General features: G+C 39.9%; 2 protein-coding genes across 2 annotated transcripts; both read right to left on the bottom strand.

Annotated features, from left to right (window-relative positions):
* Positions 1-856: 856 nt before the first annotated feature.
* LOC119262648 lies at positions 857-7,856 on the bottom strand. Its single transcript, XM_037535630.1, has 3 exons — positions 7,841-7,856; positions 7,405-7,739; positions 857-4,488 (listed from the first exon to the last, which is right to left on the bottom strand). The coding sequence occupies exons 1-3, from the start codon at positions 7,854-7,856 to the stop codon at positions 1,243-1,245; spliced, it is 3,597 nt and encodes a 1,198-aa protein (XP_037391527.1). The 3' UTR covers positions 857-1,242.
* Positions 7,857-11,046: 3,190 nt separating this feature from the next.
* Positions 11,047-18,186, bottom strand: LOC108414118 (tumor necrosis factor receptor superfamily member 14-like). The gene is made up of 8 exons (XM_017686913.2): positions 17,774-18,186; positions 17,165-17,290; positions 16,894-17,049; positions 16,699-16,786; positions 16,284-16,480; positions 16,151-16,170; positions 14,782-14,923; positions 11,047-12,225 (listed from the first exon to the last, which is right to left on the bottom strand). The coding sequence occupies exons 1-7, from the start codon at positions 17,901-17,903 to the stop codon at positions 14,822-14,824; spliced, it is 819 nt and encodes a 272-aa protein (XP_017542402.1). The 5' UTR covers positions 17,904-18,186; the 3' UTR covers positions 11,047-12,225; positions 14,782-14,821.
* Between the last annotated feature and the right edge of the window lie 1,505 nt (positions 18,187-19,691).

The following is a 19,691-nucleotide window of genomic DNA, read 5'->3' on the forward strand; positions in this document are numbered from 1 at the left end:
AGGGAGCTGAAATGAAAGGGAGCTGTGTCGTGCCAGATTATGGGAAGTAAATACTGATATTAATCAATCGCCAATGCTCATCATTCTCATGTAACAGAGCTGACGTTACCTCCATCACCTCAAAGTCCCTGTGTTATCCTAACATTACTACCTGCCTACGCTTTCCTGCTCAGTCTGTCGCTCGGCTTCCCTTTCAAAAGCCTGCATCTTTGGCTGCTCCTCTCCTTGTCTGCTGCTGCTGCTGCTGTTCACCTACAGAGGACGTGGTGGCTACAGCAGCGAACACGTCTGTGATTTTTACACATCTTGCAGCATCTACAGCGAGACTCTTCCATTTCTTTGCACGTAAGTGCTCCGCTCCCCCTTTCTGCCGCTTCTGTTTCTCCACGCTGCCTCTCCTAACATACGCGCTCAACACTGAACGTAGCGGGCGTTACAGCGGACCACGCAGAGAGAGGGTGGGGCCGCTTTGGTCCTATATCCTGATTGGTTCAGTCCACTGTCTATATTGAAGATATAAAATTGTGGGCCGGTTGTATCTACTCTGGTAATAAGATTCACGCCTCTTACTGATGTCCACAACCATTTTATTTTCTTTACCAAGTTACGGAACACCGTGAAAACGTGTGCGCCTATTTAGCCAGTAGTAGACAGTCATCTCTCATCTTTTCCTTGTCTCTTTCTCTCGTCTCTTTCCTCTTTCGCTTAGTTTCCACTCACAATTTCCCGCGCACGTTACCCAGACAGGAAATGACGTCTCTCCACAAATTAATAAACAAATTAAACTTAATATTTCAATAAGGTCTTACAGCAGAACTACGAATTGCAGTACGGATTTCATCATTAATTTATGCAACATAAAAAAAAACAATCAGAAATCAAATATGATAATCTCATAAACTTCTGGCATTGTCACAGTAACATATTGCTGTATTGCGAGCGTCAGCTACACTCCCACCAAATTAGCCTTGATTAACACAAATGGAGATGTGAATACACTTACACTCTTCATTAAATAATCAATGATAATTTCCAAGCACGGTTCTGTTGTTTACTGTAACACTAATATTTGAAAATTAACCATATGATTTTACACACTAATAAATTCAGCAACGCCGAATAACAACAGAATTTACATCTCAACATACAAGGAATAACCAATTAAGGGTGAACCGCAGTATAATAACCACTTTTAACTTTATAAAGGAGACATTTAATGAATGACCAATGTTTCCCTCCCCTTTAGCTACTCTTCACTAAAACCACTAACTTCTGAATGGGTCTTTGAACAATGGATGGCTGGTTAAGGCGTTCACCTTTTTTTTCTAACTTTCGTTCTCCAATCTGCACTGTCACTTTTCGCACCAGTCCATCATCATCCTCAAGTGCTTCAACCACCTTAGCAAGTTTCCATTCGTTGCGAGGGACATCCTCCTCTTTGAGGATCACAATATCGCCCACAGCCACGTTACGCCTTGGCGCATGCCATTGCTGACGTAGAGCAATGTTTGACAGATATTCTTTCCTCCATCTGTGCCAAAATTGTTCAGACAGGTATTGGACCCTTCTCCACCGTTTTTTGGCATACAGATCCTCCCTGATGAACCTCCCTGGTGGGGAAAGAGGAACAGAAGATTTCATCGTAATCAAATGATTTGGCGTGAGTGGCTCCAGACTGGTGGGATCGCTGATGTTATCGACAGTGAGTGGACGGTTATTTACAATGGACATAGCTTCGTAGAAGAACGTCCTTAAGGATGTATCGTCCAACCTTCCAGCACTGTCAGCAAGGACTGTGCTCAGTACACTTCTCACTGTCCTAATTTGGCGCTCCCAGACACCTCCAGTGTGGCTTGAGTGTGGTGTATTCATCTGGAAGTCGCACTGATTATCTGCCAAGTACGCAGCCACTCTCTCCTTACTGAGTTCTCTCAGAGCCTTTGCCATTTCATTTTTTGCTCCTATGAAGTTAGTGCCCTGATCAGATCTAATGTGTCTAACGGTTCCACGGATAGCGATAAAGCACCGTAAGGCATTGATAAATGCATCGGTCGTCATATCCTCCAGCATCTCTATGTGAACAGCCCTGGAACAAAGACACGTAAAGAGGAGGCCATACCGTTTTTGTTCTTTACGACCTTGCTTGGTGTGGAAGGGACCAAAGCAGTCCATGCCACAGTACGTGAACGGTGGTGCAGGATCAACACGGTCACTTGGTAAATCTGCCATCCGTTGTTCCTCCAATGGTGCACGCACCCTCCTGCACCGTACACACTGCCTGATGTATTGGGCTACAGCTTTACTTCCACCAACTACCCAGTAACCGTTGGCTCTTAGCTCATTGAGAGTTTGTCCTCTGCCTTGGTGTTGTACTTTGTTATGATGATATGCAATGATGAGGTTTGTGACAGTGCTATTTTTGGGAAGGATTACTGGGTGTCTCAACTCAAGAGGCTCAGATGACTTTCTCAGTCTTCCTCCCACTCTCATTATACCATCGTGAAGGAACGGATCGAGCTGATAGAGTTGGTGGTTATGAGGCAGCTTTCCTGATTTCTGGTTGAGTATGTTCAACTCTTCTCGGAAGGCATCTTGTTGAGCAAGCTTGATAATAATCAGCACAGCCTGCCTTCTCTCTTCCACATTTAAAGGTTCTGTGGTCTTGATCCTCTTAGCCAACCGCTGGATACGAGCAATGACATTGACCGCTGTGGTCCATTTTGAGAACCGTGACAGGTGGTTTTGAATGTCAAATTGCCTTGTAGCCTCAGTTTTCAGCACCTGTGTAACCCTCACCTCCGGATCTCCTACCAGCAGCTCCGAGGTAACCTGATTTTTGGCTATTTCTCTTTCCCACAAGAACTTTGGACCAGGAAACCAATTTGAGTTGATCAGATCAGCCACCTTGAGGCCTCTGGAGGCGTGGTCGGCTGGGTTTTCTTCTGTGTCAATGTAGTGCCATTGTCTTGTGTCAGTGGTTTCTCGAATTCTCTGGACTCGGTTCGCGACAAAGACATGAAACCTTCGTGCTTCATTATTGATATAGCCGAGTACTACTTGAGAATCTGTCCAATAATATTCCTCATCGATCTTGAACTCTAACTCCTCCCTCAACATGTTGCTCACGGCTGCTGAGGTTACTGCCGCAGTTAACTCCAACCTTGGTATGGTGACTAGTTTAGTTGGAGCGACTCTAGCTTTGCCCATGACCAAGGAGCAGTGCACCTTCTCTTCGCTCACCAACCTGATGTACGAGCACTGGCCATAACCTTGACTGCTTGCATCAGAAAAATGATGCAATTCAGCTCTCTGGACTTCACCAAAGCCAACTGGTATGAAGCATCGTGGTATTTCAATCTTCTCAAGATTTTCCAAATCCTTCATCCAAATCTCCCACCTTGACTTCAAATCCTTGGGTAGTGGTTCATCCCACCCCGTTCCTCTCTGACACATCTCCTGCAGCACTCTTTTTCCTTCAAGGATGAAAGGAGCCAGAAACCCCAAAGGGTCGTATAAAGAGGCCACAATAGAGAGAATCCCTCGTCGTGTTGCCGGTTTCTCATCAAGTATCACCTTGAAGGAAAAACTGTCGCTTTCAGTGTTCCATCTTATACCTAGTACTCTTTGCACAGGTAAGTCATCATGGTTGAGATCAACATTTTTTACCTCCACAGCATGTTCTGCTAGGTTGATGGAATCTAGTACCTCTCGGTTATTGGAAAGGAATTTGTGAAGGTGCAATTTTCCTTTAGCACACACAGATTGGGCTTCCTTCACTAACTCTATTGCCTCACCAACCGATTTCACGCTTATGAGGCCATCATCAACATAGAAATGCTTGCTGATGAAGCTAGCTGCAGAAGGGCACATTTTCTCATTTTGACTAGCAAGGTGTTTCATGCCATAATTGGCGCAGCCAGGGGAAGATGACGCTCCAAACAGGTGCACCTTCATGCGGTATTCTGTGGGTTCTGAGTTTGTGTCACCATTTTCCCACCAGAGAAACCGCAAATAGTCTCTATCTTCCTCGCTGACATGGAATCTATGGAACATTTTTTCAACATCGCACATGACTGCAATGGGATGCTTACGGAAACGGCATAGTACAGCTGTGAGACCATTTGTAAGGTCGGGTCCTGTTAACAGATAATCGTTTAATGAAGTACCTTCGTACTTAGCAGAGCAGTCGAAAACCACCCGGATCTTGTCTGGTTTCCTGGGGTGGTAAACCCCTTGATGTGGGATATACCATATTTTCCCAGGCTCTGATTGGGTGTCTACTTTCTCTGCCTCATCATCCTTAAAGACACCTTCCATAAACCTCGCATAATCATTTTTGAACTTGGGGTCTCTGTCCAGCTTCCTTTTAAGGTGCTTCAGTCGAGCCAAAGCCAGCTTCTTATTGTCTGGAAGGTGTGGACGTACTTTAAATGGAAGAGGCATCTCAAGGTGACCATGCTCGTTTTGCCGGATTCCTTCCTTTAAGACCTGCAGGAAGCAAATATCTTCCTGAGATATGCTTTTATCTGATGATTTTGTGTCTGCAAAATCGGACTCAAGAGCCTTAATGACAGAAGATGGTGTTATAGGTGGTAGCTCTCTGACAGATACCCGATGACAAAGACCAGTCAGATCTTTACGACTCACATGCTGTGGTGTGCCTCCCACAATGCTCCAGCCGAGGTCAGTTTTAATGGCGTAAGGTTCATAGTCACCCCCAGTGATAACATTTCTTGGAATTAATGCTCTAGAGCAATCATAACCAATCAATAATCCAACACCACAGTCCATTAATGGGGGTATCTCTTGGGCTATGCTGGCAAGGTGTTTCCACTTGTTGGCTGTTTGACAAGTGGGAATATGGGCGCAGTCAAGAGGAATGAAGTCTCTCGTGTAGGCTGGAGGTAAGCTGATGGAAATGTCTGAGGTGAGACCTCTGACTTTAAGATCACATACTCTTTGACTCTTCACAATTGCATCTTTCCCCATCATGGTGGAGAGCTTCAATCTTACAGGTTCCAATGCTACCTGAAGTTTTTCGCACACCTCTTGATCAACAAATGTGTGGCTGCTTTGTGTGTCCAGTAGGGCATATGCTAGGGTTTCAGGAGCATTAGGTGCTGAAATCCATACTGGCACAATCATAGATGTGCTCCCACCTTCTCCTCCATTCACACAGCATGATAATGAGGATGTACTTTCTTCAACTGCATTTTGCTTTGATTCTGCTGAGAAACGATCCTCATGTAATGGAGTTGGGTGACTCTTTCTACATATGCCACACATGGCTCTGTTTCTACAGTCTTTAGAATTGTGACCTTTTCTCAGACATGCAAAACACAACTTGTTCTCATGTATGCATTTTTTCTTTCCTTCTATAGACATTTCTGTTAGCCTTTTGCATTTATGTATTGAGTGATTTTCTCCACAACAAATACACTTGCCTATGTATGAGTTTTGTAATGATGTGCTCCATTTCTTTGGCCTTTCGCCAGTGTCTCTCAACCGGATTTCATCAAGGTCTGGTTTGGATGTGGAGCTTGATGAAACTGGGGTCTTTACATTTGTGGCAAATGTGTTTGCTTTTGAGCGCTTCATCTCTCTTAGTGGTGTCTCTGCGGAGTGCCTTAACGCATGTAAGGATGACACTGGATTACATGCAATACGTGCCTCCTTTGCAATGAAAGAAGCAAACTCATTAAAACTTGGATAGTCCTGGCCTTCATCCAGCTGCTTTGTGACATAGCGGTTCCACCTGGATGTCACCCATTCAGGAAGCTTGACCAGCATTTTCTGGTTCTCCTCGCAGTCATTCAGAACCTGCAAACCCTTTATGTGAGACATGGCATTACTACATGTTTGGAGGAAATCACTGAATTCTCTCAGCTTGATATACTCTTTACCACCAATCTTTGGCCACATGTTTAGCTTCTCTCTGAAGGCCCGTTGCACTATAAAGGAATGACCATATCTAGCATTCAGTCTTTTCCATGCTTGTTGATAGGCTTCTTCGTCTTTTCTGTAGAAGCTGCCCTCAAGAAAGGATTTTGCCTCCCCTGCAATGTACCTTTGCAGGTAGAACAGCCTATCTGCAGGGTTGGAGCATCGTCTCTCTATGAGAGCTTTAAAGCTTGTGCTCCATTCTGTGAACTTCAGAGGATCACCTGAGAATAAAGTAGGTTCTGGGGTTGGAAGGCGAGTGAGAGATAAGGACTCTTGTAGTGCTTGGACTAGGGATGTCTCATTCTTTACAGTTTGTCGTTCTTGATCTAGGATGGGGTGAGAGCATGGGTTTATATCGTTGACTTTGCTGCATATAAGACTGCATGATCCATCCCTTTCTTTTGACTCTTCTTCAATATAAACATTTAGCCTTGCCTGAATGACGTCAATGTCTCTCTGATTTTCAAGTTTTGTCAACTGCTGACGTTGAGCTTCAATGGCAGCTTCCATATCAATTTCGGCTCTCTTAGCAGCCAACAGAGCAGCTGTTTCTGCCCTCTTAGCTGAAATGCTAAGTGATTCTGAGAGACGGTCGGAATGGTTGCAGCTGCGTGCATTAACTCTAGAGACTGCGGATCCATATGTAGACCTAGCATATTCATTATCGAGTAGCATGCATAATCTTGATCTTTCTGCCTCAGCATCAAACTCAACTCCTTCTTCAGAGAGGCGCACTCTCATCAATTGCAGTAAGTCTGAGGTCACAGCAGAGCATGCGTCCACTTTTCTCCGAATTTCCTGACTTGGTGCGTTTTGGAGTCGGATGCTATCATACAGCTCCTTTAGCTCAAGGTTAAGCTTCTCAGCCTCATCCATCATATCATACATGTCGCCTTCAGAGCACTCTTGTTTCAACCTTGTACGAACTCCTCTTACGTACATTTTCCATTTCTCATATGTTGCTTTAAACTTCTTCTCCTTTTGAATTAACTCTTGCTCTTTCAGTTCTTGCATTTTAGGTGTTATTCGTCTTTCACGAGAGGATTTTCTTAATTTTCCCTCATCTAGCCTCCCTGCTTCTTGCCCTTGCGACATGACACCAGACTGTTTATCACTATTTTGAGACATTTTGAACCTTTAAGAGTTACCATATGTAGAAAGCAAGGTAAGTAAGTTACAAGGATATAAAGGCTATAGTTAGCAGTAAGTGACCAAGTAACCAAAATGACACCCTTGATACTTGAGTAGCACCTGAGCTTAACTTTCCCAGCTTATTGTAATCCAATAAATATTAACCAGTCTTCTCATCAAACAACGAACAATAACAGTTATTGACAGAGCATTCTTTTTTTTTTTTCTTTTTTTTTTTTTAATCCCTTTAATTTCTTGGTTACTATGATCAAACGTTAGCTTATGTTCTATCCATCAAACTCCTGAGGCATAATAATTGCACAGTCTAACCTGAGGACTTGTAGCCTGAAACTGCTCCACAGAGTGTGCCTGTAGCTTGCGCCGGATGCGTAGCAACGATGCCGCCGTTCGCCGTAGCCTGTAGCTTGCGCCGGATGCGTAGCAACGATGCCGCCGTTCGCCGTAGCCTGTAGCTTGCCGCTGGATGCGTAGCAACGATGCCGCCGTTCGCCGTAGCCTGTAGCTTGCGCCGGATGCGTAGCAACGATGCCGCCGTTCGCCGTAGCCAGTAGCTTGCCGCTGGATGCGTAGCAACGATGCCGCCGTTCGCCGTAGCCTGTAGCTTGCGCCGGATGCGTAGCAACGATGCCGCCGTTCGCCGTAGCCTGTCGCTGAATGCTAGCGAAGTTGCACTCTGAAGCCTCGTGGATGGATTAGGACACGTTTTCACTGTATCTACTCTGGTAATAAGATTCACGCCTCTTACTGATGTCCACAACCATTTTATTTTCTTTACCAAGTTACGGAACACCGTGAAAACGTGTGCGCCTATTTAGCCAGTAGTAGACAGTCATCTCTCATCTTTTCCTTGTCTCTTTCTCTCGTCTCTTTCCTCTTTCGCTTAGTTTCCACTCACAATTTCCCGCGCACGTTACCCAGACAGGAAATGACGTCTCTCCACAAATTAATAAACAAATTAAACTTAATATTTCAATAAGGTCTTACAGCAGAACTACGAATTGCAGTACGGATTTCATCATTAATTTATGCAACATAAAAAAAAACAATCAGAAATCAAATATGATAATCTCATAAACTTCTGGCATTGTCACAGTAACATATTGCTGTATTGCGAGCGTCAGCTACACCGGTCTTCAGATCTTCAGAAGACATTTAATCTGTTCATTGCTCTTTCTAGTCAATCTGATTCTATTTTTCCTTTATTTCATTGATATTTACTCTTGCTTCTGCATTCTCTCCACAACCTCTCAGTCATTTTGTTTTGAGTGGCTCTGTGTTTTTTTTATGTGGGTTGGACGGTGTTTATCTTAACTGTCTACTGGTTGTCAATCAGGAAAAACCACTATTCAAGCACATGGAATTCAGAAAACAAAAGACGAATAGAGCAACAGGCCTCACAGAGCAATGAGGTATACACTCAGGACATAAACAAAGAAATAGATGCATAGTCTATAATAAATACAGGCTGATGTAATGGTGATAATCTGCCATTACAGAATAGTGACCATGATGGAAATCATAGGAAAAAAATTATATGTTTATTTGAAAATAAGTATGAATCTTTACCTCCTTTTCACAGATTTATGTATTTTATGAAATCATGCCTGCTGGATACAAAAAATAGACAATAGCAGATGCTTGTATGATATACACTCTATTGCACTTCACACGCATATGAACACTTCCCATTCTTAATCCACAGGGTTTAATATGATGTCTGCTCACCCTTTGCAGCTATAACAGCTTCAACTCTCCTGGGAAGCGTTTCCACACCAAACTCACTAATCCATGTCTTTATGGATCTTGCTTTGTGCACTGGTGTGCAGTCATGTTGGAACAGGAAGGGGCCATCAACAAACTGTTCCCACAAAGTTGGGAGCATGAAATTGTCCAAAATTTCTTGGTTTGCTGAAGCATTAAAAGGTCCTTTCACTGGAACTAAGGGGCTGAGCCCAATTCCTGAAAAACAACCCCACACCATTATCCCCCTCCATCAAATTTTACACTTGGCACAATGCAGTCAGACAAGTACCGTTCTCCTGGCAACCGCCAAACCCAGACTCGTCCATCGGATTGCCAGATGTGTGATTTGTTGCTCCATTTCCACTGCTCTAGAGTTCAGTGACGGCGCATTACACCACTGCATTCGATGCTTTGTAATGCGCTTGGTGATGTAAGGCTTGGATGCAGCTGCTCGGCCATGGAGACCCATTCCATGAAGCTCTTTACACTGTTCTTGAGCTGATCTGAAGGCCACATGAAGTTTGGAGGTCTATAGCGACTGATTGCAGAAAGTTAGCGACCTCTGTGCACTATACGCCTCAGCATCCGCTGACCCTGCTCTGTCATGTTTACGTGGCCTACCACTTCATGGCTTAGCTGCAGTCATTCCCAATTGCTTCCACTTAGTTATAATACCACTGACAGACTGTGGAATATTTAGTAGTGAGGAAATTTCACAACTGGACTTGTTGCACAGGTGGCATCCTATAACAGTATCACGCTGGAAATCATTGAATTCCTGAGAGCGACCCACTCTGTCACTAATGTTTGTAGAAGCAGTCTGCAGGCCTAGGTGCTTGGTTTTATACACCTGTGGCCATATAAATTATTGGAACACCTGAAATCAATGATCTGGATGGGTGAGTGAATACTTTTGGTACATCATTAATATACTTCATTAGGCCAAACCACCAGTGCTTGTTTTGATCCTATTCATTTCCACTGATAGCATAACAACTGGAATATATAATAATTAATCGAGGTCTGAATGATTTTTCAGCAAAAAGAACAAAGTTAAATTTCCAGTGATTCCTCCAAACTCAGTTTGTTAAAGCAATGTTTCCCACCCCAGGTCCTGGTGAGCCCTCCAGGCCTGTATCCAACACACTTGATCCACCTAAGCAGCTAATTAATGCACAGGTTCCCCACCACAGTCCTGGACATTTTTTCCTGTTCTAGCACACCCACTTCAACTCAGCAAGGGCTCATTAAAGATCAAGAGGTGTTGTGTGTTGAGGTCCTGCAGGGGGCTCTAAAACACCAGCTAAAGAACAGACCAGAGCAATCGCAGAACAAGTTCAGTTACACCCTTTACAGAGATTTTGATCTGACATACTTTTTGTAGGCTTCCCATTTCTTAGAAAGATGTAGGGGTGGGCGATATGGCAAGAAATATAGCATTTTCACAATAGATGATATGCATCATGATATTTTTTTTTTTTAGATTTAAGTACAGACAAGTTAGAACCTGTAGTGCAACATATTAAAAATTTAATAACAACAACAATAACGCTAATAATAATAATAACAACGTACAACTACAATGATTTTAATTCAATATCCCCTAAACTGCACTGTACTAAATCCAATTAAACAGGCCTATTTATGCTCACTTTGTGATGAAACATGTAGTCAGTCTGTGTGCTTTCAGTACTGGTGATGTCCACAATAATGCTTAGAAAACCATATTGTGACATGATTTTTCATGATAACAGTAAAATATTGCTATATTGCCCACCCCTACTACAATGTAAACTAATTCAGTGTTTAATAGACAGCCATAAAATATATTTACCAAACATGAACTCAACATGTTAACATCTACATACAGTTCTGCTTTCTCTTTTTTAATATGCATTATCAAATACAGGAGAACGCTTATTTCATTCACTTTAGGTTTTATAGGTAGAATAGAGCGTCATATATCGCTTTATTTGTCTATATAAACCACCCACCTCCATATTCTGGCTTCTGTTGTGAGATGTTAACCAATTAAGCATTATACCAACACTCAGTCTTCTTACAGTGCTTAGAGATTCTTAAATCACAGGTACGTCAAAGTTACCTCTCCAGTAATGTTAGGCTCATAATTAAGAATATTATGTTGGGCCAAAAACAACTGAACAGTCCAAGAGTGCCTTTTGTTGGATTTATTTTGCAGAACTCCAGACAAATATATATACATCACTAGATAATCATTGGTTAAATGCTCAAAAAATAACTAAATAAACAGAAAAAATAGCAGACTCTCAGTAGTTCTGAAGATAAAATAGTATTAAGCCTCTCAGGTGGCAAAGCCATGAGGCAGCCTAGCAATGGTTTTGGTCAAATTCCTCCTCACTTGTGTGTGATCTGAGCCAAACTACTTACCAGACTACTTAAGGCTTAAGAAATTTTATTTGATTTCATAGTTTTTCAGATGTCGACTTAAAAACAAAAGCATTTATGTACCGAATGACCATACCACTTTTGGAGCACAGATAAAAACAGATAAAAAGACACTTTAATTTGCAAGTTATGTGTGGAAAAAAGAACATCCCAAAAAACCCTTAATCACAAACTACTAAAACCGTATTACATGTGTATTATTGAATAAGTGATTGAATGAACATAAATGACTATTTGTGAATATATGATTAATCACAGGAAATCAACCTATAATATGTAAAATCAATTAATAAGTTTATGAGGCATTGGCTATGTCCACTACATGTCCAAAAGTATCCAGACACCTCTTCTAGTTAATGAATTTGCTTGCTTCAAGGTCCAACCACTGGACCCACATTACATTTATATGATATAATGAAATGAAATAGCCAATAGAATGGAGCACTAAAACCGTTAACATGGCCAATGGAAAGCATTAGTGAGAGGGGTATAAATTCAACCTGTACTGGGGTGTGGAGCTGTGAGGGTGTGATTTATAAAGTGATGCAGATATACTCCCATTATTTCAGGATATACCATCATTATACCTTCGGGATGAGTCAGAGTGACATCTGTGATCCAGAACTAATTATCCAACATCAGTACCTGACCTCATTAATTGAACTGTGGCTGAATACAGTCAGATTCTCACATTGTTGCTTCAACATCTCATGTAAAGCCTTCAATTAAAAGCTGTTGCTACAGGACAGCAGGAAAAAATGAATGCCTTTGATTCCAGAAATAGTGTTGCATGGGCAGGTGTCTACAAACTTTTGGCTATATAATGTATCTTCACAAGAAAACATATGTACTATATTTTTTAACATTGGTAACAGTTGCAAAGAAGAGAAAATGAGAACCCAATCCATCATCAGATCAGGTTACTTTGTCCCCAGTGTAGTTGTTATCTCCACAAAGATTCTGTAAAGAGCAAGAAGTGTACAAATTATATTTAGATCCAAAAGAACAGGCCCACCATATACATAGGATAGATCTGAATATATATCTTCTGAGTAATTACACATAGGGAAGTGTGTTACATGGCTTGATATAATATGTGCATGACCTACAGTAAATGTTAGTGATCGACACAGCAAATTAGCTTGTATGCACTCATTCAACCATTTAATAGCCATGCTCAAATATTTCATTTGGAATTTACAATGCATATTTACACTAGTCTGATTTTTAGTAAAGACATCTATCCAGACATCTCTCCATCCTTAAATTTACCTTTTTAATATGGCTAATTCATGTGTTTGGTCATTATAAATAACAGTTCATCATATTATCTCATTAAACCTTAGAGAGCCTTTGAGGACCTTTACTGTTTATAGCATTACTGTTTTATGCCTTCTTCTGACTAAATGTCTCTAAAACTACATATTCAAATGATCAGTTATTTCAAGACTGACTGATTACACAAGTAGAATCATGGGTGCTGCTGCTTTGTTACAATGAAAACCTGCGGCCACACCAGTCCTTTGCGGATAAGATGGACACAGTGAAGTAAGTACTTAAGAAGTGATTTTTTCCCTTCCTTCCTGACATGTTTAGTGGTTAAAACAGTGAAAAACAAATAAAATATGTATACACCTGAAGTCTAGTTTTGTCAAAAATGCTTAAATGTAATTTGGGAAAAGGACCAAATGCACCTCATCTAGCATTCATGAGCTTTACATATAACTTTACAGAAAAATGCAAAAACATTCTGAACTTTAATGCAAGTTAATGTAAAGAGGAACAATTCTAATAATTTTGGAGAATTTTTGCTGGTCATCATGAATTTTTTTACACAATATAATGAACAGCTGTCATGTTCAAATGATGTAGAAAAATAAAAATCAACAAAAATTGGACAGCGACGATATACTTCACACCTGTTCACCTACAAAAGATGTTTATACACTCACCGGCCACTTGCTAGTAAAAGGTTGGACCCCCTTTTGCCTTCAGAACTGCCTTAATTCTTCATGGCACACTTTCGACAAGGTGTTAGAAACATTCCTCAGAGATTTTGGTTGGTTATTTGAGTTACTGTTGCCTTTCTATCATCTCGAACCAATCTGCCCATTCTCCTCTGACCTCTCACATCAACAAGGCATTTTCGTCCACACAACTGACCGCTCACTGGATATTTTCTCTTTTTCAGACCATTCTCTGTAAACCCTAGAGATGGTTGAGTGAAAATCCCAGTAGATCAGCAGTATCTGAAATACTCAGACCAGCCCGTCTGGCACCAACAACCACGCCACGTTCAAAGTCACTTAAATCACCTTTCTTCCCCATTCTGATGCTCGGTTTGCACTTCAGCAAGTTGTCTTGACCACCTCTACATGCCTAAATGCATTGAGTTGTGGCCATGTGACTGGCTGATTAGCTATTTGTGTCAACAAGCAACTGAACACCTAATAAACTGTACCTAATAAAGTGGCCAGTGAGTTTAATTTCTAATAGATCTAATTTAAACATTAAATGGAAAAGGAAAGTTTTTGGCCTTTTCTGGGACAGAGTTCACATCACTGTAAGAATATCAAACTTGATTTCAGACGTTCCCCGCCCTGTATCTTTTAGTAATAGAGGCAGAACCGCTTTTTTTTACTTATGGCAAATTTTTGTTTCTGATGTTTTCATTTCTGTTAAAAATGTATCCTAATTGGATGGACCAATCCCTCTCCACCATCTATTGAGCAGTGGCCTTCTCAAACTGCAACTCTGCTTCCATTCAGCCTCCATCCCCAAACGTAGAAATGCTGAAAACTTTGGACTCCCCCTGTAGACTTTTCTTCCTGAAATCCTTTGTATGCTGGCCAACTGTGCGAGATCTAAATGTATGATTGTCAAAACTGAATAGAGTGCAATAAAAAAAAAAGAACTGCATAAATGCAAAGTGTCTATCTATCTATCTATCTATCTATCTATCTATCTATCTATCTATCTATCTATCTATCTATCTATCTATCTATCTATCATTCTCACAAGCACTCTCTTTCTCTCCTTCTGGCACAACCACTCTCTTTCTGGCTCGCTCTCTCTCTCTCTCTCTCTCTCTCTCTCTCTCTCTCTCTCTCTCTCTCTCATATGAGAGGGCACTCTTTTTTTTCTTTCTCTCTTGAGCACAGTCTCTTTTTTCTCTTTTTCTTTGTCTTTGTCATTCTCTTTCTCTCCCTATTATGCCTCTCTCACTGTCTCTCTCTTTCACTCGTTCTTGCTCTTTCTGTCCCTGTTGTATAAATTAATCCTGAATAATAATCCAAAGTACTAACAGTAAAAATGTAACTGGCCTGTGTTGCCTTCATCACACACACTGCAGGAGAGCTACTTAGTCAGTCCATGAGGATCATCAGTGTAAGTTAACAAACAGCAAACTGCTTCAAGCTTTGTGTCTCCACCTTGTTTAATCAACTACAAATAACAATTTTCATACTTTGGATATATATGATGAAACAACAATATGATAAGAATGTGTTGTCTTACCAGCAGAACAGTGAAGTGCTCTCCATTACTGCCAGATTCTTTACTCTGGTGTCTTTTCCACATCACCTTTAGAGACTTTTATAATGAACTGTTGAATGTTCCACTTAATCTCTTGCCAAAAAAGGATGTCTACTGCTTTAGACTGAACAAGACAAAAGAGAAAATGTGGTTACAGCTATGTACTGGAGTAAAAACTAGACATTACACATACATTGTTCCATGGCAAAATCAATTACCAACACTAATATACACTAAGAAAAATAATAACAATTATATAACTGTTTCAGCATGAGCTGATACAGACCATAGAACAGGGCAGTATGTAGGATTTTGGGGATCTGGGTGCATATCAGGACAAATACTAGCCCTGATTCAGAATATAATGTTTTTATTCCGAATCTTTAGGCTACTTAAGTTTAGAGTTCTTTTAATTACTTAGGAATTCCCACCTGTTGGCAGTTTAATTTTATTGTTACACTACCACCATTTATTTATTTTTTTGCCAGTCACATTTCAGAGAGCGAGCAAGTATGATTACTGGAGTGAGAAATTATGAGAATATTTACTTTTTGTGCATATTTTATAAAAAATACTAAAATATTCAAGCTAATTACAATGACAGCATCCATGGTGCAAAGGACACAGTAAATTCTGTGGGGTGGGTACTAAACCTATTTATTGGCATTGACATTGCCCTGTATTTTGCACTTTGGGACAAATGCACCAAAATGCATATTTATTTAGGCCATGCTTTTTACTAGTTGGTAGGATGCAACATTGATTATTCTTGATATTGCTACTTTTTTATACATATAAACATTTAGTAAATCAGGGCATTGCATCTTATTAGGAGCTGTTCCTTTGGGATGACTACTAACAGTATTCAAGTTTCAATTTTAAAGATTACTTTTGAATCATTCGCTTCATTGTAGCATCCCACTACTGGCTGAGGTAGGTGTGGCCATGCAAAGGGACGTATGAGCAGGCTCATGGAAGGTGCACACTGTCTGGAAAAGGGACTTATGTTGTTTTCTGTTTGTTAAAAGATATGTTATGTGTGATATTTTGAGGTTGTGGTGTCACCATGAGGTGGAAGCTATTGTTGACCATTCCCTCAACCCATCCTGGGTTTGGTTGTATGTTATGTGATTTGCACTGGTGTCAATAAATGAGCACTACTTGCAGCAGAATCATGTTCTCTCCCATGTTTTCCTTACAAAGGCTTAATTTCAAAATGCATTATAGACCACTTTATTTTCCAAGATCAGAGAAATATAAAAGAGAAGAAGCAAAAGGAACCAAAACAAACACCCAAATAACACAGATGTACTCAGTACTTTTGTAGTAATAAAAGCAATATAACACTTACTTGTGTCGGAGGTACAGAATCTGAAATAGAAATTTAAATACAAATTCAATACAAATGACTAAATTAAAAAAAATCACATACAAATGCTTGGAATGTTTTTGACTTAACAATTGAATAAATGTGAAACATTTACCTTCAAGGCTGCCGGTCTTACGTCTCCTTCTGCAATACTTTACTATTACAACAATCACAGCAACAAGAACAACAACAAGAATAACAAAAACAGAAACCGTGACTCCAACTATTAAACCAACCGGAATGTTACTTTTACATTTGGTATCAGAAGAAGGTGTTCCTTTCTTTATTTCTTTACGGCTGTCATCTTCACATCTGTCACAGAGAAACAAAAAAGATGATTAGTCATGTGATATATTTCCGAATAATTGCAAAAAAAAAAAGCATATACCCTAAACATATAAAGTTTGGAAGCTCCGAGTCAAATTACTTCTTGATTGTCTGAGTGAAAATAAGTTAACACATTCCACAGAGAACACACATAAATGGCATTTTTAACACACATTATGACACTCAATAAAACTCTTACTTACTTTGAATGTGGCTTACAAGTTTGAAAAGAGCCGTCTGAGTAGGTGCCATCTTCACATTCATCGCATTCAGTATCTTTAGATGATGTTCCTGCAAACATACAAGTTCTGCTCTGTCACAGATAATAAAGTGCAAACTAATTAATGGGAAAATTGAACAATTGTTGTTTGTACAGAGTTTGTGGTTTATACACTAACCTTTATGCTTTATATATTGTCCAGGCCTGCATTTTTTGTGTTCCACAGCTTGTACACAGCAGTTGTTTTGTTCATCAGTGCAGTAATGTCCATCTAGTGGCTCACAGACTGTGTCTGATGACTGAGTGCAGGGAGTCTTTACTCTTAAACCCTGACCTGTGAACAACACAACTCTGTTAATCTAAAACATACTGCTGTAAAAATATTTTCGATTCACCAATATATACACATTTATATATTAATATGCATTTCTTATAAAGGCCAGACTTACCAGGATCACACACTGTACATTTCATGCATTCTGTGAGTCCGTTTTGTTCAACTGTGAAAGTTGATGCAGGACATGGAGCACAGCTAGTGCCTGAATCCTCAGTGCAGTGCTTACGAACATGGGACCCTAAAAGCATTACATATGAGCTGACACATGCAGAGAGATTTTGTTTGTGCCATACATTATTAAGAATGTCTTTGAAAAGGAGAAGCACATTATGATTATTGAGATCATGACATTTTGAAATAATGGTGTAAAAATAATGGTTTGAAATATTTAAGAGGGGCAAGAAAGAGTCAGGCCATGATCCTCCTTGACCATAGAAGAGTATAAAAGTTGTGGGGTTTTGTTGATTGTTCAGTTGCTGCCTGGGACAACTCAGATCACCACTTGTCTGTTTGAGAGCCTTAAAAGAAATTGCACCTTTTTCTTCCTGGTGTTTGGAGCTATACTCAAACTGTACTCGTCATTAGAATTCCTTTGTGCCATTTCTTATCTCGGCATAGGAACTTTCCCCTCATGAGTACAGATTTAGACACTGTAGTTGTAAACACTTGTTACCATATCACAGCTCCCAATAAATCCTGTAGGCATCAAAGTTTGGCTTACCAGGTTCACACTTGGCACAACATTCTCCATCGTTGTCATATTTAGACCGGGAACACTTGCAAAAACAGACTTCAAAATTCAGGGAGAAAAGAGCAGCAGCAAAAACAAAAACCTTCAATCTACAAATCATCTTGGTTGTGCTGTTCCAGTCAGGATTTCTTGTAATAAAGAAAGCAAAAAAGGAAGTTTCTTCCAAGCACTTCTTCTTGCTGCTGTGTTTAGATCATCTGCTAAAGCTTTCAGGATGTTTGCTTCCCTCTGAAGGCACTTCTGTGATTAGTAACTCAGCCTCAAAACTACATTTCACTCTCAGGAGATCTACTGATGAAACGTTTCTCTATAGATGCATCAGATGTTTAGAGCTCTAATATAACATTTCTGTAAGAAGGGAAACATCAGTCACAGATGTGCAATTTATCAATTATATTTTAGCATATTTCAATATTATGCCAACTGAAATTTCCAATAATATCAAAAACAATTCATGATATTTAGATCACCATTTTCATTAAAATAAACTGTCCAAAGTCCCATTAGTAGATGACGATCTATGTTGCTTTAGGCAGGCCTGTAACTTAGCATACAATACATGCATCTATCAGCTATTATCCAAATATTCTATTAATCCAACCATTAATTCTTGTGCCATTTCCACTCACTTTGCCAGCCGCAGCTCTGCTACTATTTAAAGTTCAATCTGTGCGACAGGTCGGATTGTAATGACACATATATTTTTAGATTTGATGCTATTTCTGATTGTAAGGTCAAGATTTTATCTAAAGTAGCGTGTGCTAAATAGTGAAATAGTGAAGTTATAAATGCTACTGTGACAAGATGTACCAAGATGACTAGATTTGATTACAGTGGTTTCCATGAAGGTCTGAGAGGCATTTAAACAATGCAACTGTAAATTTAATGCACAGTTTCAAGCATGGAGTAGTTTTTGTTGTTTTTGTTGTTGTTTTTTTTTTTCTTCAAAATTACATTGAAATTGTTAGGCCCTTAAAGACCACATGCATTAATATGGAATTTGTCCCCTCTTTGCTGCAGTAACAGCTTCCACTTTTCTGAACAACTTTTCCACTAGATTTTTTAAAATATGGCTGAGGGTATTTACCTCCATTCAGCCAAATGAACATTTGAACAAAGACAAGCACTGGCTCACACTTGTTTTTAAAACTCGAAGCAGCAGAAACAGCCAGAATTCCATCCTGCTTCTAAATTTGTCTGCTCCCTTCTTTACCCATCCATTTACACTGTTTTTAAAATGCGGGAACTTGTGGCTATATGAAAAACAGCGGTATTACAAAATCTATTCTTAATACATTATGCAAGAATCTAAAGTGATAGTATGAACAGTAGCACTTTACATAATATCCAATTTCCTAACAGAAAAAAAATTGAAGTATATTCACTATTTTGAAGCCTTATTTATTTGCAAGTTTAAAAATTCTTACTGTTGTAGCTTTTCCAGAGGAAATCAGTACAGTGTGATCAGCAGCGCAGTCTGCAACTTTGCTTTCTCTTTTCTGTTTGTTATATCTCCAAATACGTCATGCATATTAACCCATTAAACTGGTATGTCAACTTGCTCCTCACTTCCTCACACTCAACATTCTACTTTTTAGTATGATTGAGTATTTTTGCATGCATTTAATAATCCAATCATTATCAAATTTTGGCAGTTATTTAATTTTTCAAGCGGGCATTTTAACAGCCTACTCTGATTTGTTGGCTGATCTAAAGAGCAATATGTAAGATGATGCAGACTGTCAAAATAATACTCTACAGATTTAGTCCCTCCTCCTCCCTCTTTATTTCTCCCTACTTACTAGTCTAGAAGAAAAGTTGCAAGCTGAGCATCAAACTTCATCCCTTTAATCATTAAGAGCTGTCTCCAGCAGTCAAAAGCAACACC

The sequence above is a fragment of the Pygocentrus nattereri genome, chromosome 28 (genome assembly GCF_015220715.1).
Source record: "Pygocentrus nattereri isolate fPygNat1 chromosome 28, fPygNat1.pri, whole genome shotgun sequence".
NCBI lineage: Eukaryota > Metazoa > Chordata > Actinopteri > Characiformes > Serrasalmidae > Pygocentrus > Pygocentrus nattereri.